Raw genomic sequence first — 27,850 nt, forward strand, 5'->3', positions numbered from 1 at the left:
CAAAATAGCCACTTCATGTTGATAAGGGCTAACGGGGACGATTGAACCTCTAGCCTTGTTTGTTTTGCTTTTTCCTTTCGTTTTCGTTTAATTTTATACCGTTTGAAACTTAAAACTTTCAAGTTCGGTTTTTCTATATTTATTAGCCAATCAAATAGAAGAATGATGTGCACATTTCTTCGATTATCTGTTAAACTTTACTTTCAAAAGAGATCGACAGAGAGTGAGTAAGGTTGTGTAGTCTTAGCTAACGATTGCTTAGGGAATTTCATTTCCCGGCACCCTTCTTGAATAAGTATATATCCGAATTGTATTTAAGGAAATTAATTAGTTAAAGTGGAAATGACTAGGGCTGAAAGTCACCTCCTTGAATTCCAGCCAATGGAAATCAAACTTCAATTCAGTATTTATAGATTCTATTAGGATGCCACTAATTTTTTTAGAAAAGTTACCCATTTCAGCTATGTAATCCATGAGTTATTATTTTCACCATTGATTTTTTAAGAGAAGTCAGAAACTAAACTTACATGCTGGCCTATTGGTGGAAATTTTGAAAACAAAAACATTGGTTGGGGTTTCACAGCACCCCTCAGAAGGGAAATGAAGATGACAAAGAATAGGAATAACTCAAGGTTTCAATAACTTATAAAATAATATTTTTTTTCTTAACCATAATATTGATTAATCTTTAATTATCAGGTACCATAAACATATACAAAATAAATATTTTATATCTAAAGGTTAATTAAGATTCAAATTTTGACCAACTCTTATTAAGTTTAATATAGACATAGTTTTTAACTATTAATGATTTTATTCTATTAATATTTTTAAATAAACAAACCAACAATCAATTCTTATACAACTTTCTCGATACAGGAAGCGGTTTGCTGTAAATTTTGGGGACTTTTGATGGCCTTTGAGAATCCCTCGATGAATTTTCATAAAAGTTGCTCCATTTGTGAGTAATTAAATTCGTAGAAGTTTAGGGTTCATAAGCGTTTACCAATTGTGATAATATTTAGTTGTCATTATGATCAAATTAATTAAAATAAATTACAACAACATCACATAAGATTTTATATAATTACACGTAATTTTACCTTTTTTTAATTTTCTTACACTAATCTTTCTTGGAGTTTAAAAATATTATACTAACATCCTTATGTTTGAAAATACTATGTTGATATATCTTCAAACCTTACACTAACACCACCTATAGGAAAAACAAAAATAATTATTACACTCATATTTTTTACCTTCTATTTTAATTATAAAAAAAATTATTTCTCTCATCTAAACCAAAATACTTTAAGATTATATTTTATCCTATTTAATATAGAAAATTTATATTATTTAATAAATTTTCATAAAGAAGGAAACCAAAAAAAATAAATTGTATAAAGATCCCATGCAAGGCATTGTTAATTAATTGTATTTTAAAAAAAAATGTGAATATAATTTAGTTTTCAAATTTTACCAAATCAACCACAGGAAGGATATTTGATAGGCGGAAGCGGAGAAAGGGATGGTGCAGAAGCAGAAAACGACATATATGCAGCGTCGGTGTTTTTGTTTCATGTTTTGACTAGCTTGAAGGCTGACTTTCCCAAGGCGAAGAAGAAGTAAGGAGAGAAAGAGATGGCAGACGATCTGTTTGAAGGATTGCCCCCTCCTTCCTCAAACACTCTTCTTCCTCATCAACAACAACAACTCCAACCACAACCAATTGTTGTTGCTACCAACATCAACGACACTGAATCCTCTGCAGTTCCGGCTCCAAAGCCAATCCTCAAAAGTGCCCTCAAGCGCCCCAACCCTACTCAACCTGACACCCAAGGTCAATTCTTTTTTTCCCCCCTTAATCGGTTATGTGCAATTTCAATAAATACCACCCTAGGGTTACTCGAATTCAAACCAATTAATTAATTATATTCAACTCGTAGTCACTGAGTTTTTCCTTTTTGTATAGCTTTCTCGCGTGAACCCTAAGGTAGATAGCTCTTCCGTTCGTTTTTATTCAACATTGTTTACGACATGGACGCATGGAAACAATGTGCACATGCAACACGGTGCGAAGAATGGATAACAATCATAACATACTCATTTACTATTCAATGGGCTGCAAAATTCAGCTTCAAGACCCTTTTTTTTTCTTGGAATTCTCTGATTTTTCTTTTCACTCTGTGAACTTCAGTAATTCCACCCTTTAATATTTAGTGGGATAAAACTTTGTTGTTTTTGCTTTTATTAACGAGAACTTAAGTTGACTATGAAAGATATCCTAATTTAAGAGTTCCTTATATTGTTTTATCAAAACAAAGAACTCTATTTGAGCTTGCCTTGGGTTTTAGTGTTCCAAAACAAACAGAAATCTAAAAAGTTGCAAATTCAAGCCTCTACTTGTCTTTTTGGAGTGAGGTAAATGTAAGTTCATCTATTAAGTGTTTTTTGGAACCTAGATGCCTTGGGCTGGGGCATCATTCCCGTTCCATAAATTTAGTTTACTTTACTTTATATTTGCTTCCATCCCTGTTTCAAATGATGGAGTTGGTATTTTTTTTTTTTGAATTCTGAATTATCTATTGTAATTTCAGCTGCAGCACCTAAGAAAAGCTTGAAGTTCAAAACCACGACGGATGCTTCTGAAGCACAAGTTATTGAGGCCATGCAGAAGATATCTTCACACATCAAGAACCCTGCAAAGTTCAGCAAGGCTGCAAAGCTTGCTATACAGCTGATTCAGGCAGGAAGTGTAAAGTCAGAAATTAGTGATTATTTTTTTGCCATATTAGAAGCTGCAATGTCATCATCCATTACTTGTACAGATCCTTCAGTTCGAGCAGATTATCATTCTCTGTTCTCCGTAGCTCAAAACACCAAAGAAGTAAGATTAACAACTTGTTCAAGATATTCATAATTCATTTTTCTAGGATAGGGTATGTGGAAAGTTTCTTGACTCTTGACCTATCCTTTAATTGCAGCACCTCAATAAGAAGCAAAAGAATCAACTGGCAACTTGGACAATTAATGCTGTGGTGGCAAATGATTTATATACAGATGATAGCTTTGTGGTATGATTCTCACTAAACTTTTATGTTAAACTTGCTGACAACTAGTGCAATGTTCTTCCTATTTGAGACAACAGAAAACATATTGGAATGATATGCAACTCGTTTTGACATGTAATGCTGTTTAAATCATCACAAAATGAAAAGTATGCTGTCATTGATGTACTGTCCTTTTTCTTTGTGCATTTTGTCAAGTCGATGACCAATTGATAAGCGTCATCATTCCCAATTCAGCAGCCATCTACTTTTTTCACCCTTGCCATACTATTTTGTGATGGACTGACAGGTGAATAATGGAGCATAGAAGTGCACTCATGTATGACCTGTGTTACTGTTACCTCTTGAATGTTAACATATTACACTCACTCCAGGGACAAAGTATTTTTGTTTTGGAGTAGTGGAAGTTTGTCTTGGTTGCAAATGGCAGTATTCTTCTTTTAAGTGGAATGTTGGGACTTGGGTTCCCGGCTCGGCACTCTGGTAGCTGATCCTTTGACTTTGTATTTTTGGAGGGACTATTAATGCATCAAATTAACTGCTGTGAAAGTTTTGTCTGGATTTTGTCACGTGTAGTTTTAACTTTTGTCTAGTCACCAGATTTAGAGTTGGGATATTGTTGTCTATTTTAATCTTATTCTGTTTACCTTGAATAGTTGGACCCATAAAGATTATCTGTTTGTTACCCATGCTTTGTTTCCTACTTTTTATACAGTTTTCTAAAGCAGCCGGGCAAATCAAGGAAGCTATATCTAATCTTCCTGTTGCAACAGAAGAGGAGGACGCAGAGGAAGCTAAGTCTCTGAAAGATAGCACAGTTATAGTGGATGAAGGTGGTAAGACACCTGCCACAGATAATGATAATGATGGGGAGGAAGCTCAAGCTGACCCATTTGGACTTGATGCTCTGATTCCTAATTCCACAAAGAAAGGTGAAAAATTAAAGGCAAAGAATGAGGCAGCTGTGAAAATAAGGGAGGATGAGGAAGAAACCAATAGATTCCTCAAGTCAAAAAGAGAAGTCCTGATAACTTGTTTAGAAATTGCTGCTCGGCGTTATAAAACACCCTGGTAAATGCTCGTGCTGTTTTCTATTGGATGTCTTTTACACACTTTATCATGTTGACATTATTTGTTGTCCTTTCTCTATCCAGGTGTCAAACTGTAATTGATATTTTAGTGAAGCATGCCTTTGATAATGTGGCAAGATTTACAGCTCGCCAGAGGGATGCCGTTGGGAAATTGTGGGCTTCAATACGGGAGCAACAAACTCGTCGGAAGCAAGGGAAGTCAGTTAATGGAAAACTTGATGTGAATGCTTTTGAATGGCTTCAACAAAAATATGCTGGTGAAAAGATTAGCATTCGTCATTCTGTTGGAGCTAGCGGAGACCGTCGAGCCCAGCAATGGCTTGGTTAAATATTATTGTGACCTTTCTATGAAAGTAATAGAGAGGATGATGGAAACTGCAAAATAGTTTAAAGGAGGGGAGAGGATGCGTGCGTCCTCGTCATTTCATTGAGTGTTGTAACTTAAGTAGTGACTTAAAAAAATGTGACTTACTTACCCTTTTTTTTATTTGTGCGTATATAAGTTATTGATTTGTTTTCAAAACACGAAATCTTGTTTTGCGTAGTGTGCTCGGGCATCCATTAACTAGAAGTCTAAAACAGTCTGAATGGGATTTGATTCCGAAATCATGTCGGTTGAAACAAACTCTTACATGACATTTGAGAGCTTCAGGGCAGGGTAAACCAATCTTATACTTCATCTAAGAAAGAAGTGTGTTTTAGAACGACTTGGTTTTTATCGTGATAAGCAATTAACATTTTCAGCTTCAAAATTTATCAATGAATGGCTTAAACTTTATTTTGATTATATATTTAGCTGCGGCGAGTATATTTAAAGTCGATTGAGCTAAACCCTTTACACTCTTCGCAGAGCTTCTTCGGTTCAACGATAAGCATCAGACTTATACCATGGTACTGCTCTGTCGCCTCCGTCTTACTTCTGAATCTATTTGCCTTTTCCCAATCTCCAACCCTGTTAAATTTTTCTAAAACCACATAATATTGTATGAATATTCCTTAATTATGCACAATAAAGATGTGCAGACGCGCTTTTGAACCCTGTGTGCTCAAAACTCGTGTCAATTCGTTCCTCGTCAACTTTTATCAGATCCTCTTGCTCTGCCTATGCTTGAGGATTTTTATCTTTGTTAATGAAATAATTGCTACCTTACCTATTCTGCTTTATTTTATTTTGAAGTTCTTGTTCTTTTTATTTTTTGGAGCATATTTTTCCCCTCGAAAAGGTTCATACAATCTTTTTAAGTGAAGCATTTTCTTTTGGACGGTTTATTTAGCACACTCTGCTTATGGACGGTCTTGTGCTGATTTTACTTATTACATCACGACATAACATAATCATAAGCTACATCTACTGTTGCCCCCTCCCTTGTTTTCTTGGTGTTTTTAGCGAAAAGCAGTTTTTTCTGGCGAAAAACACTACTAACATTGCAGCAAACATTGTGATTTTTGTGTGTACATAATGATGTTATACTGGTTGATGATTTATGCATTAGAAGTCAGTCAGTCCTTTGGTCCCATCTTTGGTTGTAAACAATTATTTTGTTCGATTTTGTAATTTCAATCCAAATGTTCGCTAGGCAGCCCCATGGATGTGAGGAGCCACCTTCCCTACGATAACTTCCGTTGTATGGATTGTGTTGTATCTCAAGTCTCAACCATAAAGTTTTAAGTTGTTGGTAAACGAGAAGATGCATCTCTAGTTTCACTACCGATTTGATTGTGCTGGGCAAAATGGGAAGTTACCTTGTAGAGATTTGTGTACTGGAATTTTTTCAGCAGTTAGAATAAATACCATATTTACATAACATTTGGTCAAGTGTGCCAAACACAACTTCTGATACACCTTGACCCCCCTGTGTATAATTCATTTACTGTACTGACAAAACTGCATGACAGATTGAAGGTTGCATGTACTAGTTAAATAGTTATGCACTGTACAGATCAAATGGTTATCACCATTATGCAAAACTGCCAACAGGATATAGCTACATCCTTGAGTAAAATCGATTGAACAAACACCAAAGACATGGTTCACAAATTCCGTTATAGATGACTATGTCATAATATCTCCCCTCATTTAGTCATTTACATAGCAAAAACAACTGTTCCGGCGAATCATCAAAGAGGAAACAAAAACGATTAAATCCTTTTCTATTAAGTATGGAAAACAAGAGAAAATTGCATGTAATCCCAAATTAATTAATAGAACCTTATTCTGCATGGCACAAAAAACAAAGACAGGTGATTGAGCTGAGTTAACGTGTATATATATATATATATACAATGTGGGGTTATCTAAAGCAACTAATTCATTCCCTTCCCTTTGATTTGAGTTTCACTCCCAATCTTCGTCACTCAATTCATCATTCTCTTCTTTGGGCGGTCTAACAACCAATAACACAGTTCCTAAACTCTGAGTGAACCCCTTTTCCTTCAATGCAAAACCTCTTTGGACCTTCAAACCCTCAGCATCACTATTCACGAGATAAAACCCATGATCAGCACCCACCTCTCTGTTACTCCTGTTAGCCACCACCAATATAGGCTCCTCCTTATACCACCTATTAACCTTCCACGGCAAAACCCTAGCATCGGGAAATGACACCACGACACCCCCTTTTCCTAAACCAACGACTGGGTCCCACGAGGGCAACACCACCCATTTTCCCCACCCCTTCTCCGCCACCACTACACCAAACTCCCCCTGGCTTCTGCTCTCAAACGGCGCCTCCAAAATCTCCCTCTCCTCCGCCGCGGAGACCGGCAACAACACCACCGAACTCGCCTCCGCCACCTCCCCAATCCTCAGCCTCACCACCGAAACACGCGCCGCAGCCTCCCCTTCACCCACCGTATCCCCCTCCTCACCCTTCCCCTCCAACTCCTCCAAAATCACATTCCTCGCCGCCTCCGTCTCCGCCACGCGCAGCGCCTGCTCCAGCGCCGAAGTCCTCTGCTCCGACGGGTTCCTATGCTCCTTACCCTGCCGGTAATACATAAAAGAAAGACAATCTCCGGGGAGAGTGTAGTCGAAGCTCTCCCACCCCTTATCCCCGCGCCTGCTAGGGAAATCCTTCATTGCACGTGCGAGCTCCTGCGCGGCCTTCCCGTCGCACCGATTCTCGACGAGGAAGCGTGCGGCGGCGACGCGCTGCGAGGCGCTGAGGAGGCGGATCTCGTAGAGGAGCTCGGCGCCGCCAGTCTCGAAGGCGGCGAGGAGGTCGGGGTCAGCGTTGGACTGGACGAGGGAGTCGCGGACCTGCGCGCCAACGATGAGGCGGTTCTGCTCGACGCCGGAGATGCCGGTGGTTTCTTCGATCGTGGGAGGAGAAAAGCCTTCGCGGATTAGGGAAGCGATGAGGGGCGCGTACTCGTACCAGAGGGCGAGGCGGTTGGCGAGGACGTCGATGCGGCCGGCGATGTCGAGGGTGCCTGATAGCAAGGAAGCAGAAGGCAGACCCAAAAGGAAGAAGAAGATACCAACATACCTCAGAGACTTCGTTTGAGCAGAGAAGCTGAGCTGGATAACCGAAATTGATGAGCTGGACATCTAAGGATCGGTGCCTTGATCTTGTCTGCCACTTTAGGAATATTTTCTCATTTCCGTTAGGACCTGTCATCACAGACTTACAAATTCTGTTATTGTAATCCATTATAAATACCATCTAAATGAAATAAGGCAGGGAACGAATTACAATCACAAACTTAGCTTTCTTCTTTGTTTTGGGAGGTCTGACCCTCGAAGCCCAGAATTTATAAACGCATTCCTAACAATTTGGTGCTCTCGTCTCGCTCTCATGGCCTCGAAGTCCAACTCTGAAAAGTTGGAAGACGCCATAGCTAAGCTCACCATTCATCAACTCAGTCTCAGTGAAAACCTGCAAACCATGACCCATAAGCTCGACACCCTCATTTCCACCCTCACCACCAAATCTCCCGCACCCTCCCCAAGCTCACCCCCACACGTTTCCCCGACTTCACCCTCATCCCCTCACCCTCGCGTTAAGCTCGATGTTCCCCGGTTCGATGGGTCGGACCCATTAGGCTGGATATTCAAAATCACTCAGTATTTCGAATACCATCACACCCCGGACCAAGACCGGCTCACCATTGCGTCCTTTTACATGGACGGCAGAGCTTTGGCCTGGTACTAGTGGATGGCTGGTAATGGCCAACTCTCCTCCTGGCAGAGTTTCCTCCATGCCCTGCAAATTCGTTTTGCCCCCTCCCACTACGAGGATCCAACTGGGGCCCTATTCAAATTGACTTAGAAAACCACAGTACAAGCTTACCTTTCTGAATTTGAGGATCTCGCGAACCGCGTTGTCGGTCTCCCTCCGCACTTTCTCCTCAGCTGCTTCGTCTCAGGCCTCAATGCCGACATCCGTCGTGAGATTCTTCCCTTGCAACCATTGACGGTTACCCAAGCTGCCGGTCTTGCTAGATTGCAAGAGGAGAAGCTTATCGAAGCGAGAAGGCCTTTTCGTCCCCGTGTCCCACCCGCTCCCTCTCAGCCGCTCCCCACGAACCCTTTCTCCCCCTCTTTACCCTCCTTGCCCTCGAATCCCACCACCAAGCCCCTTTCCGTCATTCCCCTGAAACGGCTAACCCCTGAGGAATTAACTGCCTGCAGAGAGAGAGGTTTGTGCTTCAATTGCGATGAACGATACCATCGTGGTCATCGTTGCAATTCTAGGGTGCACCTCCTAGTGGCTGATGACGACGAGCGCCCCGTAGAAGACTATACCCTATTGGGCCTGGAACCCGAACCACCTGACCCATCACTTGTAAATGAGGCCCAACTCAATTTACACTCCCTCACTGGACCGTTAGCACCTGAGACTCTGCGTTTTTCCGGCCTCATTGTCGATCAACAGGTGCTCACTCTCGTGGATGGGGGAAGCACCCATAATTTCGTGAGGGGAGGGGCGCCGAGGGAGGGCGGAAGGGCTGGTAGACTTGCAGCTGCGGCGGCGGAGGCTGCTGGTGCTTCTTGAAGGAAGATGAGTTGAGGACGGCGAAGATGGGCTTCACGAAATGGCGACGGTGAGGGGAGGGAGAAGGTGTTGAGTGAAAGAGGTCTTTGGGAGTGACGCAGGAGAGGGAAAGCATTGTGCAGCCTTTCCTTACCTTACCTTATCTCGTCTTTGTAAGATTTTTCAGCTCACACTCAACAAATGTTGTACAACTTTTCTATCTCCTCCTCTAATCACAAATTGTAATGTAATTAATTACTTAAGAAACAATTGTTTACTTTTTATAACATTTATAATAACTTAACAATTTATTACTGAATAAAAATGTAAAAAAATTAATATATACTTGTGTGATGATATTTAATATTGTATGACTTTTTTTTAATTGTTTTCAAAGATATAGGGTTTGTGCTTTGTAGCATACATGACATGCTTTTGATATCACGAGAGAGATTGAAGTGTTGCATCAAAGGATTCAGTTATTTCTATCACGCTTTATCGGGACACAAGATGTAAAAAGTATATTCTTGAAGAGACATTAAAGGGTTGGAACAATCTACCCTCATGAGATTAAATAAAAATAGTAAAATAGCTATAAACAAAAAGAATCCTACACCTCCTGACACTGTAAATGATTTTATATAGTTATATAATCACAAATTATCATGTGTTTATTTTAAAAATTGTATAATTATTTATAATTGAATAATAATATAAAATTGAATGTATGATCATTAAACTCATATGAATAAGATGCCTTTAAAGAAAAATATCTAAATCTTATGTCAAATGATTGCATTTAGACAATTAACTCAAGAGCATCCTTCTACGCTATCTTTTATGAAAGGTTCTTTTCATCGTATCAAACAAGAAACTTTGGTTATATGACTAAAAATGAAAAAAGATTGGAAGTAAGAAATGTTCTGCATGTGCATCTTCACCTTATTTAAGTAAGAAAGATAGATTGGGATGATAAATTAACTTTGTGCTAAAAGATGAAACTCAACTAATGAAGCATGGTCATTGCTAGAAGAAAGAAGGAAGACTCCTTGAACTGTTGCACATCATATCGGGAAAAAAATATGCAAGTGAGATATGAATGTTGCTCAAGACAAAGCAACCTAACTAGACAAAGAAACCTAATTAGATGATACAATCCCTTCAGATGATGCAAATTGGGCAAATGGAGAAAGTTGTTTACAGGATGCGACTTGATCAAATGACAATATGGCCTCAATGGAAAAGACCAACCTTGTAAGGTGGTACAGTCTTTTTAGATGATGAATCTAACTAGACGATAGAACATGGTCAAATGGACCAACCTAGTAAAACATGAATCTAACAAGACATTTGATCTTCCTTTAATGAACCAGCCTAGTAAGACAACGATGAATCTAACAAGACGTTGGAGCTTTGATTTGATGGACCAAACTTGTAAGATGAACTTAATCAAATAACGCACACGTTTTATAATAGAGCTTTGATCTTTTATTCTTCTTTTGAATTCTTAATCTTTGAATTTCATGGAGAGGCTGAAGTTGTGACTCAGAAAAGAGTTTTTAACATCTTTTTCATTTTTACGTTAAAACTGGCTCATTTATTGATGTTGACAATAAGAAGTTTTTTGCTTAAGACAAACATACCATGTAGAAGGAACTTATACTTGTGCAAGACATTATTGGAATGACAAGCTTAGGTGAAGAACTAACTCAAACAAGTATTGAAGCACAACAATACTAGCAATAAACTGTTGTCGTTAAATTTGCTCTCTATATGTTTTGGACATAAATAACTGGATATTTTGAACAACCTTGTACTGTTGTACAAATGGATATCGGAGATGCCAACATCTGTAATAGATGGATGCCAACAAAGATTCATTTCTAACACCATGCGGCACGAGTCTGTGTGCTTGGATGTGCAATCCATTACCCAATTATCAACAGACTACAATCTTCTACTACTAATTATAAAATCTTCTACTTATTATCTACAGACACCTAGAAATGACATAAAACTGTAACAGTTTAGAGATTAAAACATTAAAACGATTTATCCACTTCTGCACCAGGAGATCGATTCTGCTTATCATCAAATCTTCTACTTATCATCAAATCTGCTTCTGCACCAGGAGATCGATTCTGCTTACTGCTCCCCTCACTCTCATTACTTCTGCTTTTCTCTTTGTGATATGATGGCAAGGTCAGATCACCAAATTTCATATTTAACTCTGTCGATGATATATTGTCCTTTTCCGTAGACCTGCCTCGTGATCTTAGATTATAAGATCTTGCAACTTCTGTATCCTCATTATTAGCATTCATGTTAGTAGGTGCATTGTTCCAAGCAGTACTATGGGAATTCTCATCCTTCTTTGAGAACTGAGTGGCTGCTGCTTGTGCCCCAGCTATGGCCAGACTTATGCTTGATGATTTATCCACTTCAGATGCTTTTAAGTTAGAAGTAAGCGCAGAGATGGAACCTGGCTTCAATGAAAATGGATTTCGTGGATCTGGAAGCGGAAATTTCACCGGCAACGGACAATTAACTGGAGACAGCCCTCTAACTGCAGCTTCATAAATCTTTGAACAAGTAGGAAAAATCAGCCTTCTTTCCAAGGAAAAACAGAAAGCATGACAGAGACTTTGAACCATTATAATACCTTCTTTTCCAGGTTATAAACACCTTGGTACCCCCGCATCTCAAATGGAATCAACAATTTCTGAATTAAGCACAGAAAAAAAAAAAAGCACTTAACACTTGTTCAAAACACACACACACAGTTGCTAATCTAATAATAATAGGAACTGCACATCAGTAGAAAGACACAAACCTGGGGCCATTCGCACAGCCAGCAATAATCAGTTTGTGCTTCCAACCTCACCTAAGGAATAAAAAAACGGGCTTAAGCGAAAGATAATGTGTATAACTAGGAACGAATAGTTAAAAACAAAAGTTTAGTAATTGGTATGGTACCCCTTCAGGAACCATCTCCCAGCATGCTAGCTCATCACGTGTTAAGCAGCCAACCACTTCAACACAGCCTGTTAATCAAGCATTCAAATGGGTGACTGATGAATTGAAGTGAATTAACAGAGAAAGAGGTTGTGGTATTGTACCCAAAAGCCTAGAGACAGGGTAGTGTTGAGGAAATTGGATATCACTGATGCCATTGAGTGCATAAATCTCCTTGTAGAAGTATTCCATTGCTTTGATTGTAGACTCCTCCGGGACTTTACTGGCAGAATGAATCCAAAGACGACCTTAACAAACAAAATCAAAACATAGGAGACATGCAGGTCAATAATGTGTTTGTTTGTTTCATAAAATAACATTAAACACAAAAAGAAAAGAAAAGGAAAAAGAGAAACCTGTGATTGGAGCGGGCCATGACCTGCCCTCGACGCGCTTGATCCCGTAAACGAGGAGAGAAGCCCAAGGCTGGTGCATGGTTAAACATGGATTCCGATAATTGCCGGAGTTCGAATGGTTTCGTCTCATGGCTTCGCTTCGCTTCACCCCAAAATCGAATCTTTAGTTCGCCCTCCCTCTCTCTCACACCAACAAATCATTGCTCGCGGTTCGGCCCAAATCAGTCTATCATCTAATTCACCAAGTTTAATTTGAGTCGTGATGACATGATAACTAATGAGAATTTTTATTTTCTTTTTGATCAATTTTGTCGCCTGCATTTATTAAAATAAGATAAAAATAACTTATCAAAAACATAATTATTTATTTAATCTGCATTTAAAAGATAAGATAAGATAAATTTTTTTATTGAAAAATAACATAAGTCTAAATAGATTTTGTATAAAATCTTGTAGTTTAAATATGCTATTTTTTTTTTAAAATGTTAAGGATACTTTCTTTACACTCTTTTTCTTATATTCTCTTTAACATTAATTAAAAAATTATATATTTAAACAAAAATATTAGGTCCATTTTAATACATAGGAATTAAGTATTAAATAATTTTACATTAAGATATAAAATTTTAAAAATATGATCCATATAATAAGAATTTTTAATCCATATGATTTGTTTGTTAGATAAAATTCTTTAATAAAAAATGTTAATTAATATAAGAAATTGTGTAATTTATATCACTTGTGTGTGTTTATTTTTATAAACTTCTGTATATTTAATCAGTTGAATCATAGGGTGTTTTTTCTCGAGGTCAATAGTCCTCCCACAGTCTCTAAATCTAAGAGGCCATAGACAATGAAAATAGAAGATAATGTTTATGCTCTTAGGCGGTGAAAATATCCTCCAAGAACCTCCGTAGATTGAACAATATTGTTGAAATCTCTCATGAGGAGCCAATGAACTAAAATATTATTAGACAAATGTCGGAGATGGTCCCACAGAATAGGGCGCAAGGTGAGGGTTGGTGAAGCATAATTTGCTGAGCAACACCATTCATGTTCAGCTTTTGAATGATAAAGGAAATATATTGGTGCATAGTCTCCATAAAAGTGTAAAGGTGACATCTTTCCTGTTAGTAAATGGCCACTAGCTTCCTCGATAAAAACAAGAAAGTAGTTCTGCTTCTTCCAGAAAGTTTCAACATGAGCAAATTGGACATGGGTTTCATACACCAAATAGAGGGAAAAGAGATAGCCTCTTGATAATATCCTGCACATGCCGTTTTTTGGAACGAGCCATAGCTACTCTAATGTTCCATGAAATGATGGAAAAATCGTTAAACACTATCATTAAAAACATTAGAAAGAGAGAGAATAGAGGAAAGCCTATACAAGATCATGTCTTGGTCCTCAGACATAGTATGTTCCTCTACAAGACCACCAACTTGTCAGTCATTCCACTGGTCATTCCTATCTCCATGGTCTCATCATTTTTTGGTAGACTTGTATCAACATTTGGGTTCTCTGATTAAGTCATTTCTGCTCCAAAAACATGGGGGATGGATGGGGTGGCCTAGGGGTTTGCGTGTTTAAGGTTTGGGGTGGGTTAAAGGTGTTTGGAGGAATCAAGTTACCTTTGTGTGGGTCAACGTGTTTGCGCAAAGCTTTGGAATTTTGCACGAGTTGCCATATGGGTGTCTCATGTTCTTTACATGGACGTTTGTGTTTGGTTAGAGAAGCGGCACGTGTAGGATCCACCTTATTATAGGAAGGGTTACCTTTATTCTGAGTTCCATGATTCTTGGAGGAATTGATTTGATCACTTCTCTGTTGACTTGTTTTATTTCTCCTGTTTGTGTTTTCCTAAAATGGGCCCATAAATGCCTTGCCCTCTTTCTTGTTTTGTGTCTGTTGATTATTGGCTTTCCTTCTTTGCATCACTAGCCATTCTCCATGAAGAGGGGAATCTGTAACTGCCAAATCCGGTTTATGATTAGAATTATTCTCATTCAAATCATTCATAACTGTTGGGGTAACATTCATTGTCTCTCGGACTTCCTCCAAGATTGGTGGCATCTTGCCTCTTATGGTTGTTTCCACCATTATTGGAGGTTGAAATTGGCCAGCACCGTCGTTGTTCACTCCCTGTGTATTATTATTTTTTTCCATTGTTGGTTCCACCTTGCACTCCCTCATAAGATGACCATAACACCCACAGGTTCCACAAATTCTATGGAGACCTTCATACTCAACATGGTACCATAAATCTTTCAACCATACCCTCCCAACAACAGGCTTTGTTAGATTGACCTCAATGCAAACTCTGGCAAACCTTCCCCTTCTGACATCCTTGGGGTTGATATCCACTTTGACAGGCTTACCTATTGCAGAGGCCAGGGCTAGAAGTATAGTCTCATCATAATAAACAAGATTCAATCCAGGAAAACGTATCCAAACCATAGTTTTGTTAATGCTTGCTACGGGAGAGATGAAGTCTGGAGTCCACAACTCCACTATTAAATAATTATCAAAGATCATCCATGGTTCCTCACCAATAAGCTTCACCCTGTATGCTTCCTGGTCAAAGGTTATCATATAGTATCCATGGTCAATATCTAGGATTTCAAAGCCTGCATTCAGCTTCCAAATCCTTGTTAATCGTTCTTTCATAACATGAAAACCAATGGACTTACCTATAAGTTTGATAACCAATGCCTCTTGCCATAGAGCATATAATCCTTCAAACATCGAATCATCAATGATGACTTTTGGCTTGAGAGGATTGCCATCTTCAAATTCGATCTTAGCCAATTTTTGCTCTATCAAATCCATTGTTAGACGAGTTATTTGAGAGACTTTTCCTGTTAGACACATGTCTTTAAAGGATAGAATTTTTGTAGAATCATCACCACCACCTCCACCATCCACCATTAAGTGATTCTTGACCAAAGTTAGCACCATTCTTCAAACCTGCATAAAAATAAAAATAAAAAACCAACCCTTTGGCCGTGCCATTTTTTACTTGATTATTAATTTGAATGTTCAATCATAACAATTATAATAATCATAATTATATAACTACTATAATGATGCATTTTAATGAATTAAAATAAATAATTTGTATTTAGCTGGAGGGAAAATGAATAACATATCGTGACATGGCATCAACCCACATAATAAAATTCTATTATTACATAATAATTGACTGCAATTGATTGATTACATTGCTTTTATCCATTGAAAACCTAATTTTAGATTTTTCCGGTAGATGACCGGAGTAATTAATTTTACTATACTAGGTCAGCGAGGAAAGCAGCCCTATTATATAGCAGTGTTACGAAATCAGTTTCCTTCCTCTAACCTAATAATCAAAATCATCAATCCCTCTTCTCAAACCAATTCCCACTTTTCCTCTCTTCCCCTCACCAAACTCAAACCAATTTTCACAATCACCCCACGCCGTCACCCTCAAACGATTCCCTTCCGCTAGCAAAACGACTGCGGTTTGGTCGTCGAGGCATGCTATTCGCTGCTCACTGCCTTTATTCTTCATCATCGTAAAAATCACACCCAATAGATTAGAGACATTGACTTTGTGCTTTTTTTCTGGGAGGAGAACAAATGGACCAAGCTCTTGTGGACGACATAATCAACCGCCTTCTCGAAGTTCGCGGCCGCCCGGGCAAGCAGGTGCAGCTGTCGGAGTCGGAGATCCGCCAGCTCTGTGCCGCTTCCAGAGAGATTTTCCTGCAGCAACCTAATTTGTTGGAGCTTGAAGCACCCATTAAGATTTGCGGTAATTTCTGCTTTCTTCTTCTTTTTTGAACTGGTTATTGTCGTTTTTACCCTAGCATCACACCCTACCATAACCGCATGGTTTCGTGTTTGAGCATAGGAAGATCCGTACTAGAATATGGCGTATGGTTTGGTCAACTGCGAGGGTTTTATGTTTGCGCTTTGGATGTGATCTAACTGCTTCGGCTATGTGCTGATCCCGTGTGTGGGGTTTAAAAGTTATCTAAGTTTAGTTTGTAAAGTTTGTTTTAAGTGAGGTACTTCTGCTGTGTTTAATTACAAATTCGTTGCATGTGTTGTTTTGTTTTTCTGTTATATGGTGCTCGCTTATTGGTGAGTATGTTATACAGTTACAGAGTGGATCAGTAATGCTTAGCATCAGTCCAGAGTGGAGGAATTTCTTGTTGTAATCTTCTCAGGTCTGCACTTCCGGTGGTGTACTTGCAAGGACTTTAACCATGCTCAAGTCAGTGTTTGCAGTAGGAGAATGAGTGTAAAAGTTAGAGAGTGAGGATACTTGAGGCCTATATAGCTTATTTATATTATTTCCCTATAGGCTACAGTGATGAGACGTGGGAAATGTCTCTACGGGTGAATCCCATAAAATTTGTTGTGCCTACTAATGAGCACTAGAGTCTAATTTGGTACTCCCTCCAGTCTCAAATATAAGAAAATTTCAACTAACTTTACTTCATTTAATGCTACTATCTCTATAATATCCTTCATTTAATTGAGGTTTTTTCCAATGAAGGGTAAGTTGAGGAAAAACTTAATTTTTAATTGAGACTAGCAATTAGATGGGGTTAACTAACTTTCTTAGTTAGCGTGAATCAATTTTTTTTCTTGTATTTGAGACCGGAGGGAGTACTTTGCTGGTGTTGCACCAGAAGGTTCTTGGCGTACAAGCCTTATGGGTTGGCTATTGAGTTTGATTGTACTGGGTCAGTACATTGGTTCGATTCATGATTGTTGGCCCAAATTCTTTAGAGGGGTACGGAACAAGGAGTGATGGTTGAGGAAGATAAATTTGACCATAGTTTCCCTGATGTGGCCCTGATATTGGTAATGTGTCAATTGAAATGTACAATTAGTCCAATATTAGTACAAATTTTGTATTAATAGACATGCTGTGTTAGCTGATTTATAACGGGAAAAAAAATGGATGAAAGTTCATATATGATATTGGCTAAAGTGGCTGAGGCAAAGCAGCTTGCCAGCTTATTATCTGAGGTGAAATCCATTGATAATTGCACTTCAGTCTGCCTTGACCAAATGCAGTTGTGGGCATGTGTTCCATCCCTGTTGAAAGTTGAAGCATTGGCTGCCTTTCCTCATTTTCATTTTTTTTCTGTCTAAATAAAAATGATAAAATAATTTAATCCTCTTTTCTTTTTATGTTCCTCTATCAAGGCTTACTGGACCATGATCTCTGTGTGTCATCCCAAAGTTAGTTCTCTGCTAGTGATAGCGTTTGGTGGTTGATGCCATGGGAGCTTGTTATACAGAAAAAGAAAGCCAAACCTTAAACTCAGTATTTATAAAATCAAATAGTATACTGCTTTAAAAGAGTTGTGCTGTTATGTTTTATATAATATTGGAAACAGGCAGTATCAACTATGTTCAGAACTCTAACTTCTCAGCTGCACATTGTTTTACACTGAAATGTCATGCAGAGAAAGAAGTGTTTCTTCTGTGGAGGAAATAATAATATTAATTGCAAATGGTGAAATCCTTGAGATCAAGTTGTAAAATTATTATCAGGGGAGTGTAAGGATTGATGCTTACAAACCTTTTTATTAGGTTTTTTAGTTATTTATCGGATGTCTAATACATACAAAATTTGTTATACCATACGGGGAATTAAAACTTTTAAGCTGTGGTGTGGAATTTTGGATAGAAGATATTTTAGTCAGAATAACATAAATTGATCTCTCTGCTGACATATAATTCCTTTACAGGACCTTAAGGTACTGATCAGTTGTTTAGGTTTAGCCAGGTTTATTATTGTATCTAGGTCTAAGAGTTGAAGTGTTCTAGCTAACTTAAATTTGTAAACAGAGTTTCTGAAACAAGTTGTTCAAAGTTTGGTATATAAGGAAAATTTTCCAGGATATGTAGTGGTGTTTTTACCCCAGCTTTTGTTTGGTTTCTCATCTCCTTAAAAGAAATTCAGCCAAAAAGAATTTTAAAAAAAAGGAGCTTTTGAAAAATAGTTTTTTTAGAAATCTTTGGAAAAAATGAGCTTTTAAACGAGTTAAATTTAGGAGCGTTTGATTTCTATTTCTCCTTTTCCTTCTTTTTTTCAAGTCCCAAGATCAAAAACACATTATCCAATAAATTTTAACTTAAAAGTAATTCATTTTAAAAAAATTTATAAATTTACCAAACAGCTTCAACTTTAAATTTAAAGCTATTATCTTCTACTTTAACTTAAAAGTAGCATTTAAGCTCTACAAAAATTGGGTCTAATGCAGCTGTAATGTTTGGAATTTCCTAGTATGGTGTCTTGTTGAGATAAAAGGTTTTATATGAGAAATTGTTTCAAGTGTCCTTAAAATGGCAGTCTTATGAGAATTTTCTTTTAATAACAATATATCATAATCTTTGCATATATTATCCTGAGTTTCCATCTTACTGTCTCCAGGTCAAGGTTGTTGTATTGTATCTTGCGTAGATTATCAGAAATCCTTTAACATTTTTTACACATAATTTTATTTCTTCTGTACTAGAGTTATGAGATAGTCACCTCAAACCTATATTCATCTTATGCTAAGCCAGTTAAGCCAGGGTTTGCATTGGAGAACTTAGAAAAATTATGAGTGTTTCTGTTAAATTTTAAGGTTGAAACACAATCTTAGAGATATGTTCTCAAATAGGGCATCAGCTCAAGTACTGTATTGTTTTGTACTTTGTAGAGGACCAAATGATGTAAGAAGATCTGTTTGATGAATACCATCTGCTAACATATGTTCCTAGCAATGAATAATAAGAGTAAAATCAAACTTAAATAGCTATTTTGTGACTGACTCTGAAACTTCCTTTCAAAAGGGTAAGATATTCAGCATCCATGTAAAACCGATGATGCAGTATTGGTGAATGAGGCGTTTATATTCATGAACTCTAATAATAATTCAGCTAGAAGCAGTTATTTGAAACGATAATACTTTAACCAAGATATCCAGTATCTATGTAAAATAAATTACTTAGCATTTGGTGGTGCAAGAATTTATATTCATGTATTCAAATACTGCTGGAAGCAATTATTTGAAATGACAGAATTTAACAAATCCCAAATAGGACCTAGCAATATCAAATATTCTTTGTTTGGCATGACAGTTTTTTGCTATTTGCATGCAAAGTTACAAAGATCTTCATTTTGTAGACACAATTGATCTATTGTAGTCCTTAGTATTGCAATTGCTACATAGTACTGTATTTTGGTTTACAGAGAAAAAATTGTGATGATTTCTTAAAAGTCCTTTTGTTGATCTCTCAGGTGATGTACATGGTCAATATTCTGATCTTTTAAGGCTTTTTGAGTATGGCGGACTACCTCCTGAGGCCAACTACTTATTTTTGGGGGATTATGTGGATCGAGGGAAGCAGAGTTTGGAAACAATATGCCTTCTCCTAGCATATAAAATAAAATATCCCGAGAATTTTTTCCTTTTGAGGGGTAACCATGAATGTGCTTCTATTAACCGTATATATGGATTTTATGATGAGTGTAAACGAAGGTTCAATGTAAGGTTATGGAAGACATTTACAGAATGCTTCAATTGCCTTCCTGTGGCAGCACTGATTGATGAAAAGATTTTGTGCATGCATGGGGGTCTTTCTCCTGACTTGCTTAATTTGGATCAGATTAGAAATCTACAACGGCCCACTGATGTGCCTGATACAGGTTTGCTTTGTGATCTCCTCTGGTCAGACCCAAGCAAAGAGGTCCAAGGTTGGGGAATGAATGACAGGGGAGTTTCATATACATTTGGTGCTGATAAGGTCTCAGAGTTTCTTCAAAAACATGATTTGGATCTTATTTGTCGTGCTCATCAGGTTAAACTCCTGCCTTTGTGTTCAATGTGTTATGCCAAGTCTTCAGGGTTGACTTTGTATCCCCAAATTTAGTTGATGACTAAAAGTACTATGAGACTTATTTCCACCAATCCTTATCTATCTATCAGGATTATAACAATTGTTTTACTTCATGCAAACTTGGTTTTACTGTTTGCCATGCAAATCTATGAACTGAGGCTAAACTTCTCCCTTTCAAATGCCACTCATTAGCTTATGATCCTTCATTCTTTACATTCCTGCATTTATTTACATTGAAGGATAGTATCTATCAATCCGCTCTGCTATTAAATTTAAATTGGATTAATGTTTTGACTTTTGAACAGGTGGTGGAAGATGGGTATGAGTTCTTTGCTAACCGGCAGCTAGTAACAATATTTTCAGCACCTAATTATTGTGGAGAGTTTGACAATGCTGGCGCTATGATGAGTGTCGATGAGACACTAATGTGCTCTTTCCAAATATTAAAGCCAGCTGATAAAAAAGTAAAGCTCAACTTCGGAAGTACTACTACTACTAAGCCAGGAAACTCTCCAGCAGGCGTAAAGGTATGGAGATATCTTGATATCTGCTGATGCATTAAATACTCAAAATTGAGTGGTATATTTTATTGTGTGTGTAGATAGATAATTATGAATTTCAACCTTCACAGTGAATTGGCAATTTCTTGGTAGCAGACTGTTATTTTTATCTGTCTAGACTTAATTTGTGAGTCTTTTGCAAAGATCAATTAAATAATAAGCTTATGGTGATAATTGCCAAAATCTGCTTTATTTCTAGCCTTTTGAAATAGGTGCTTGTCATGATTACACTGAATTTGGAGACAAGGTGTCTTGCTTGTTGGAGTAGACTTCACTTTTCTTTTTTGTGATAAATATTGTCCTGGTGTATACTTTGGTAGTTTTGTGAGATTTCATAGATTTAACCCTTCTGGTTATAATTTAGGATTGTTGGAACTTGGAATGATCTGATTTTATATCGATTTCCTAACCTATCATGTAATCTAAGTTTAAGTTGTTATACCACATCACTCAGCATCACTAGTGTCAATTTTTTGTATTGTTTTGTTGTTCACACTCAATGCATTTAATATATTCTAAATTTCTCTTCTTGTTGCCTTTCAGTCCTTCCTGGGTACAAAAGTATGAAGTTAAGTTTAAGCTTGGTCTTGAAGTTGTAATAGTTGCAAGAAAAGGAAAGTAGAGTTCCATTTGGTCTCCTATGATATTTTGGAATTGTAAAAACGAAGGGAAACACCATCATGAACTATGTAGACCGTTGTTTTCAACTGGTACAAATTTGCATTTTGAGGTGGACAGCCTCTCCTTGTTTTCTTTTGTACACTAATAGCTGGTATATGTCGTTCTGACTTCTAAGGTTCTCAAGCATTGATGGATACATCTGCATGTGTTCTGAAAACTAATTAAAAATGCTCTTACAATTGGTGTATGAATGGCAGTTAAGCCAGTAAAAAACTAAAAATGGATATGGTCCTCACTTTGGTGGTCTCCTTGTTATTTTGTGGTAGTAAGTTTTTGTTAATACGGGATCTCCTGAGTCCTTTTCCTTGAATACCCCTGAAACCTGATTCAAAGGTCCTCACCCTTTGGTTTGTGACATTGCATTGCTATAGCAACTCTTGGGTTCATGTTCTCGGTATGTGCCTAGACTTGTGTTTTCTATCAAGAGAGGTGAAGGTAAAGTACGGAATTATAACATTTAATTGGAAACTCAAGAAAGTAATTGTGTTGCATTGCATTCTATGCTTATTTTCTGTCAAGACTCAAGTGATGTGTTATTGTCCGTTCTGCGCTTTTGTTTATCAATTTTACCTAAAAGAAATCCTATACACAAGATGCACAAAGAAACAAAAAAAAAATATTGGAAAAGATAATGGTACATAAGAACTAAAAAAAAAAAATCATTTGTCACATTACATCTTTTGTGTCGTTAACATGTGTACCGAGTGTATAGGTTAGGTTCTTTTTCCTTTTTTATTGTTTTGATTTCAACTTACTGAACCCGTGTTTACTGTTCTTCCATCTTTCATGACCAGGCTTGGGTGTAGTTGGGCCTTGGAAAGTGAAATCGAGTTCTGAACACCTGATGACAAATTGAAATTTGTTTAATGAAGTACCTGGAACATAAATTGTTTTCATCTTCTGAACCTTGATCGGATAATGATATGTATGATCTCTAAGGAGTAAGAACGACTTTCAACATCAATAGAGCGAAATTATGAAGCATTTAAAGGTTGTGCAATCGAAAATCTAAAAAGACAAAATGAATTGCTGGATGTAGTTTTACGCTAGTTCATTTACTTTCTTATCGTATTGGCAAGCTGCTGTTCTTTTTTGGGGTACAACAACCCTATTGACAGGTTTGATCCTTTTTTATACATTTTTAGAAGGTAGAGGCAAAGTGGGCCGGCGGAACTTGAACCCAACGTCGAGGCAATTGCTTCCTGCACCTCCAATATTATTCCCTGCACCTTTTTAAGCTTCCAGAATATTTTACATTCCATAATAGTCTTTTCTGAATGAAAATTTTAAAATTTTAAAAGGCTATTTTGGAATGTAATTTTACTTTTCAGAATTGCTGCAAGAAGCAACATTGGAGGTGCAGGAAACAATTGTCCAACATCAAACCGTCCATAAAGAGCTTGTTACTTGATTCTTATGAACCCATAAGAGAAAGAAGTCTTAATGTTACTTTTGGTGCATTATGTTTCGAAGTTTGTTCGTTTTCATACATTAAGTTTTAAAAGTTTCATTCTAGTCTTTTATATATTTGAAATGTATCATTTTTGTCCTTTTTTCAATTTTCCATTTGAAATGTTAGTATTCTATTAACTTACAATTTTAAAATGGCTTAATGTCACTTTTTGTTCATTTTGTTTCACAATTGTTTCGCTTTGATACATTATATTTTAAAAGTTTTATTTTGAATCTTTATGCTTTTGAAATGTACCATTTTGGTCATTTTTTAAAAAAATTTGTTAGAAACATTAATGTTTGTTTTGGTCCAATAAAACGTATCATTTGATCCCTCTTTGCATTGCTCGTCTTCGCCCATCCTAATTGTAGATGCCAAATGAGAATTTCTCTATTTGTCTGGCCCAACTGTGGACAACAGTGGAAGTCTTGTTCACAAATCTCACAAATAGGCACATTGTAACTTTCTCATTCAAGTTTGGGTTAATTGGCCAATTAGAGTTATATTTTTATCTTTCGTCGAAGACAACTCTTGTTTTGATCTCCCCTGCTTGTATTTTCAATAGCGTAATTGTGTGAAATTTTTTTATTTTTTGATGAAGAATATAAGAATTTTTAGTGGTTCCAGCAAAATTATGTATTGATGTTGTTCAATCTGTGTAGTGTTATATTTTTTATCTTTTAAAATTTAAAGATAGTGAGGACTTTTAGTTGTCATTATGTAAAGTTAATTATTTTAAAATACTTAATATCACTTTTGGTTCATTATGTTTCATAGTTGTTTTGTTTTTATATATTAATTTTTAAATATTTTATTTTGATTCTTTATGTTTCCAATATGTATCATTTTGGTCATTTTTCAAAATTTAAAAGTTAACAAAACACTAACGTTTCTAATGAAAAATTGAAAAATGGACAAAAATAATATATTTTGAAAACACAAAAGATCAGAATGAAACTTTTAAAACTTAATATACTAAAATAAAATAATTACAGAACATAATGAATCAAAAATGACATTAAGCCTAAAAAAGAAACTTGAACTTTTTATCATTATTTTGTTAAAGATATCTTGTTAAAGATGATATGGTTCTTTTTAATAAAGATATAATATAGTTAATCTCCTTTGAAAAATATATAATCTTGAGATAAAACTGTAAATAATCATATAATCAAATTTTCCAATTTTTTTTGTTATATCTCATTTATTTATATTTTTCTTCTCTTTCTAGTTATATATATCTTTTACTTAAATTTCTTATCATTTCTTTAACTTTTTAACAAAGTTGAAGGCTCGTAGCCTAACAACAAATGTGACATTTGTATAAATTTTACAATGACAAATTCTTCCAACATTTTGAAGTATTAGTATCAATTTTCTTTCTATAAAAAAAAAGGTATTAACTGCCGAGGGATATTAATATCGAAAATTTTAGGTGAGCAAATACGTTCAAATTATTTATTAATATGAATACAACATTCTATAAACTATCTGACCTAAAATTTCTAATACATAGACAATAGTCACTTTGTTAGGCATTTACTGTAGACTTTATTGTCAGTATATCTTGATATCTTTTCTAGCTAATCTTAATTACTATTGAATAGCAAACCATGACCCATCAAACAAAATTTCATATTTATTTATTTTTATTCTGAAATTTCATATTTAATTTGTTATAAGGTATTAAACTATTAATTACTCGCAATATTTTATTTATTAAATTTAAAGAATTTTAAACATTAACCTTATGTTTGGTCTTATTGGAATTAGATTTGGAATCCTTTTGCAAGTTATCTTGTTTCAGCATTGTAAGCTAAATTAAAAAAAAATTAAGAAGAAAAATCCTATTAAAAATGATCAAATCACACTCCCAATAATATAGTGAATACTTGGCATATATAATATAGTAACTAAATGAAAAAAATTGAAAAAAAAATACTTCCATTGTTTTATTTTTTATCCGTCATGAAATTTTTCTCTTTAAAAGTTATAAATTATTTTCTGTAAAAAAAGTTATAAATAATTATGCATCAGTTATAATATTTGTAATTATGTTTTTGTTTTTATAATTTTTAAATATTTTACTCACTGATATAAATTTAAAATGATTAAAGGTTATTGGATATCTTTTGATACGTGCGTTTGATTACTGCGAATAAAAAATAGAGAAAAATATCAATGAAAGTTGTGTTAGAAAACTGAAATCACTTTAACATAAATAAAAATAGTAATTATATTTTTCAATGTATTTAATAATTTTAAAGTAGATAAATTAAAGAAACAAAAAAAAAATATTTCTTAATTCGTGCATTATTTTTAAAATAGACTATATATATATATATTTGGTTATTTTCACAAGTGAAATAAAAAAATAAAACAGAGAAAGTAATTGAAAGCGTTGTCAATGTGACAGTCGACAGTACTTGATTATAAATTAGAAAAGAAGAGCATGGTTTTCTGAAGCCCATGGTTTCAGTGACATTATTTATAACATAGGAGAAAATGTTTATTAATATTGTGTGTTTGTCTACTATGCCTCTTACAGAATTGAAATTGACGAGAATGTGCAATGTGTCTTCTGCTTTGCTATGCTGGAGCTTTCTGGAGACTACACATGTAACAAATTGAGTAATGAGTACGAAAGGGATTGGTGCTTGGTGGTGTAGTTTTGATATTGTTAAAGGTTGAATGAATATTATTCAGAACATGAAGCGTCGAGACATTAGCAACGTCATGAATTGGAATTAGTAGAAAAAATACAAAGCCTAAGATGACGTGCCTTTCACTGTCTTGTGCAGTCACGGGAAGACAAACAAGGTAGTGAGACTAACCTCAGCAGCACAACCTAAGATGTTTGTTGTTTCATTGTTCTCTATTATTCAATTTTGGGGACCCATATTATCAATTTATCATCCTAAAATATTTTAGACAAACTGTTCTATTTCCTTAATGATAATCCTGCACTTTGGTTGGACTCAAATATATAACATTACTCTACCAATGAGAGTAATGAATGTGTCACATGAGTGGGACCATGTTTGGTGGTACTTTGGTGCAATTATTGCTGTCAAAACTAACAGTTTTTTAATGGTAGAAATAACTGCAAGTTGGAATCTTTCTCAGCAACCCAAACAAAGAGTTTTAAAAATGGTGGAATCACTTTGAGGCACCCGATGTGGGGCACACTTGTTCTGGTTTCCAATATTCTCTTGTAGATTATTAGTTTTGTTTCGGTATAGCTACTTTTTATTCTAATAATATTTTGTTTATTTATTAAACACTATATTAAGATATAAAGATACGATTAAAACTAATGTCTCTTTTTTAAAATAATAAAAAACTTCAAATAAATTGATTTTTTTTAAGCAACGATTATTCTAAACTAGAAAGAATGACTCTTTTTTTTCTAATGAAAAATAGAAATTTAACTAAGTTGTGTGACCTCACTACCAAACCAATTCGTTTGGAATCTTTTATCTTGTTAGTGACTTACAGACAAGATCCACAACACGAAAGCCTTTGTTTTAACAAGAACATTGCCATATCTTTTTAATAAATTGTCATGACATATTTCAAATTACTTAAAATTAGAAGTATAAAGAAAAGAAAACAAATATACTTTAACTTCTTAATAATTAATAAGTAATTAATATTTTTGTCAATAAAATCATTAAATCAACTTTATCATGTACTGAGTTCCAAAAACTTATAGTAGCGACATATTTCTATAATTGAATGAAGCCGAAAAACAAATTAAAGTTATTTGCAACTTGCAAGGATGTCATCACCGCCTGTTTTATTGTGTTAGTAAACGAAAGAAACTAACACATCTCTAAATGTGATTTGAGAACTGCATGACACAAATTGAAGAAAATAATGAGGATATATGATATATTATAGTTTGCCACCACCATTACCTAGTTTTCTTTCGTATATTATTTTTAGAGATTATAAGTATTTTTTTACGAGAGATTAAACAAAAAAAAAAATCAACTATTTAACACAGTTGCTTCAAGTATTTTTCTTCCATATCTTATATGACGGTTTTGTAATGCATCAAATTGAAGTTGAAATATTATATTCAAATTGAGATCTCTTCCTCCGCTGCGTGAGTGTGCTGTGTCTGTCTGCGTATTTTTTTATACCGTTTCGTTGGGATAGAAATATTTAAAAATCATTACTACGATATAAAATTACTCACTCATAAATTTAAATTCCAAAACTAGGTTTCGACGCTTCGTAAACATACTCAACGTCTAATCAAATGTCTAGTGATTGAATAATTAACGAATATATCTTTTTAATCAATGATAATTGAGTTATCTAATTATAAGGAATTATGAGTTGGTCACATAAATGATTCATTTGGTCGGTAAAGAATACTTAAGTATACGTGCTTCTTTGTTATTCCAAACTAAATTTATTTTGTGCGGGTATCAACTATCAAGTACATGTGAATGGATGAAGACACACGGCAAGAAGAAAAAGAGGGAAAAAAAATTCTTAGATATGAAAATAAAAGAAAAATTAAAATACAGTTAAAACAACTTAATTGAAAATTTAGTAATACATTTATAAGCTAGTTAGTAACCCGTACTAGGAGGGATTTAGTTATACCGATACACTCCTGATAATTATTTTAGATTATTTTATAACTTTTAATTGAATAATATTTTAATTTAAAAATATTTATTATCTCTTTTATATAATTTAAAATTCATATAATATAAATATTTTAAAATATGAATAATTTAATTGGC

The 27,850-nt window shown here is 35.5% G+C and overlaps 5 protein-coding genes across 7 annotated transcripts; 2 read left to right on the forward strand and 3 right to left on the reverse strand.

The window, feature by feature from the left end:
- Positions 1-1,491: 1,491 nt before the first annotated feature.
- LOC114403758 lies at positions 1,492-4,703 on the forward strand. The gene is made up of 5 exons (XM_028366908.1): positions 1,492-1,840; positions 2,598-2,887; positions 2,985-3,074; positions 3,784-4,139; positions 4,223-4,703. Exons 1-5 carry the CDS (start codon positions 1,642-1,644, stop codon positions 4,485-4,487), a joined length of 1,200 nt encoding a protein of 399 aa, XP_028222709.1. The 5' UTR covers positions 1,492-1,641; the 3' UTR covers positions 4,488-4,703.
- Positions 4,704-6,205: 1,502 nt separating this feature from the next.
- On the reverse strand, positions 6,206-8,589 carry LOC114401209 (rubisco accumulation factor 1.1, chloroplastic-like). The gene is made up of 2 exons (XM_028363672.1): positions 8,452-8,589; positions 6,206-7,772 (listed from the first exon to the last, which is right to left on the reverse strand). The coding sequence occupies exon 2, from the start codon at positions 7,707-7,709 to the stop codon at positions 6,495-6,497; it is 1,215 nt and encodes a 404-aa protein (XP_028219473.1). The 5' UTR covers positions 7,710-7,772; positions 8,452-8,589; the 3' UTR covers positions 6,206-6,494.
- Positions 8,590-10,872: 2,283 nt separating this feature from the next.
- On the reverse strand, positions 10,873-12,757 carry LOC114402341. Of its 2 annotated transcripts, none has more exons than XM_028364868.1 (6): positions 12,507-12,757; positions 12,255-12,398; positions 12,112-12,167; positions 11,969-12,019; positions 11,798-11,857; positions 10,873-11,717 (listed from the first exon to the last, which is right to left on the reverse strand). In XM_028364868.1, exons 1-6 carry the CDS (start codon positions 12,634-12,636, stop codon positions 11,178-11,180), a joined length of 981 nt encoding a protein of 326 aa, XP_028220669.1. In that variant the 5' UTR covers positions 12,637-12,757; the 3' UTR covers positions 10,873-11,177. The 2 variants fall into 2 exon arrangements, with proteins under 2 accessions (XP_028220669.1, XP_028220668.1); XM_028364867.1 differs by having other exon boundaries at positions 12,112-12,179.
- A 1,609-nt stretch (positions 12,758-14,366) lies between these two features.
- Positions 14,367-15,434, reverse strand: LOC114402196. Its single transcript, XM_028364695.1, has one exon. The coding sequence runs from the start codon at positions 15,432-15,434 to the stop codon at positions 14,367-14,369; it is 1,068 nt and encodes a 355-aa protein (XP_028220496.1).
- Positions 15,435-15,737: 303 nt separating this feature from the next.
- Positions 15,738-22,618, forward strand: LOC114403129 (serine/threonine-protein phosphatase PP1-like). Of its 2 annotated transcripts, none has more exons than XM_028365896.1 (4): positions 15,738-16,299; positions 19,795-20,354; positions 20,699-20,920; positions 22,429-22,618. In XM_028365896.1, exons 1-4 carry the CDS (start codon positions 16,125-16,127, stop codon positions 22,438-22,440), a joined length of 969 nt encoding a protein of 322 aa, XP_028221697.1. In that variant the 5' UTR covers positions 15,738-16,124; the 3' UTR covers positions 22,441-22,618. The 2 variants fall into 2 exon arrangements, with proteins under 2 accessions (XP_028221697.1, XP_028221696.1); XM_028365895.1 differs by lacking the exon at positions 22,429-22,618 and adding an exon at positions 21,497-21,880 and having other exon boundaries at positions 15,740-16,299.
- Positions 22,619-27,850: the final 5,232 nt, after the last annotated feature.

This window comes from Glycine soja, chromosome 20 (genome assembly GCF_004193775.1).
Source record: "Glycine soja cultivar W05 chromosome 20, ASM419377v2, whole genome shotgun sequence".
In the NCBI taxonomy this organism is placed as follows: domain Eukaryota; kingdom Viridiplantae; phylum Streptophyta; class Magnoliopsida; order Fabales; family Fabaceae; genus Glycine; species Glycine soja.

Bases quoted from the DNA above. Each gene is read 5' to 3' on its own strand.
- LOC114402341 (XM_028364867.1), bottom strand. From the start codon at position 12,636: ATGAGACGAAACCATTCGAACTCCGGCAATTATCGGAATCCATGTTTA. The intron at 12,399-12,506 runs GTTTCTCTTTTT...TTGTTTGTTAAG, and splicing joins ATGGCCCGCTCCAATCACAG to GTCGTCTTTGGATTCATTCT. The intron at 12,020-12,111 runs GTACCATACCAA...TTTATTCCTTAG, and splicing joins GGGAGATGGTTCCTGAAGGG to GTGAGGTTGGAAGCACAAAC.
- LOC114402196 (XM_028364695.1), bottom strand. From the start codon at position 15,434: ATGGTGGATGGTGGAGGTGGTGGTGATGATTCTACAAAAATTCTATCC.
- LOC114401209 (XM_028363672.1), bottom strand. From the start codon at position 7,709: ATGTCCAGCTCATCAATTTCGGTTATCCAGCTCAGCTTCTCTGCTCAA.
- LOC114403758 (XM_028366908.1), top strand. From the start codon at position 1,642: ATGGCAGACGATCTGTTTGAAGGATTGCCCCCTCCTTCCTCAAACACT. The intron at 1,841-2,597 runs GTCAATTCTTTT...TTGTAATTTCAG, and splicing joins TACTCAACCTGACACCCAAG to CTGCAGCACCTAAGAAAAGC. The intron at 4,140-4,222 runs GTAAATGCTCGT...TTCTCTATCCAG, and splicing joins CGGCGTTATAAAACACCCTG to GTGTCAAACTGTAATTGATA.
- LOC114403129 (XM_028365895.1), top strand. From the start codon at position 16,125: ATGGACCAAGCTCTTGTGGACGACATAATCAACCGCCTTCTCGAAGTT. The intron at 16,300-19,794 runs GTAATTTCTGCT...TTGATCTCTCAG, and splicing joins AGCACCCATTAAGATTTGCG to GTGATGTACATGGTCAATAT. The intron at 20,921-21,496 runs GTATGGAGATAT...GTTGCCTTTCAG, and splicing joins ACTCTCCAGCAGGCGTAAAG to TCCTTCCTGGGTACAAAAGT.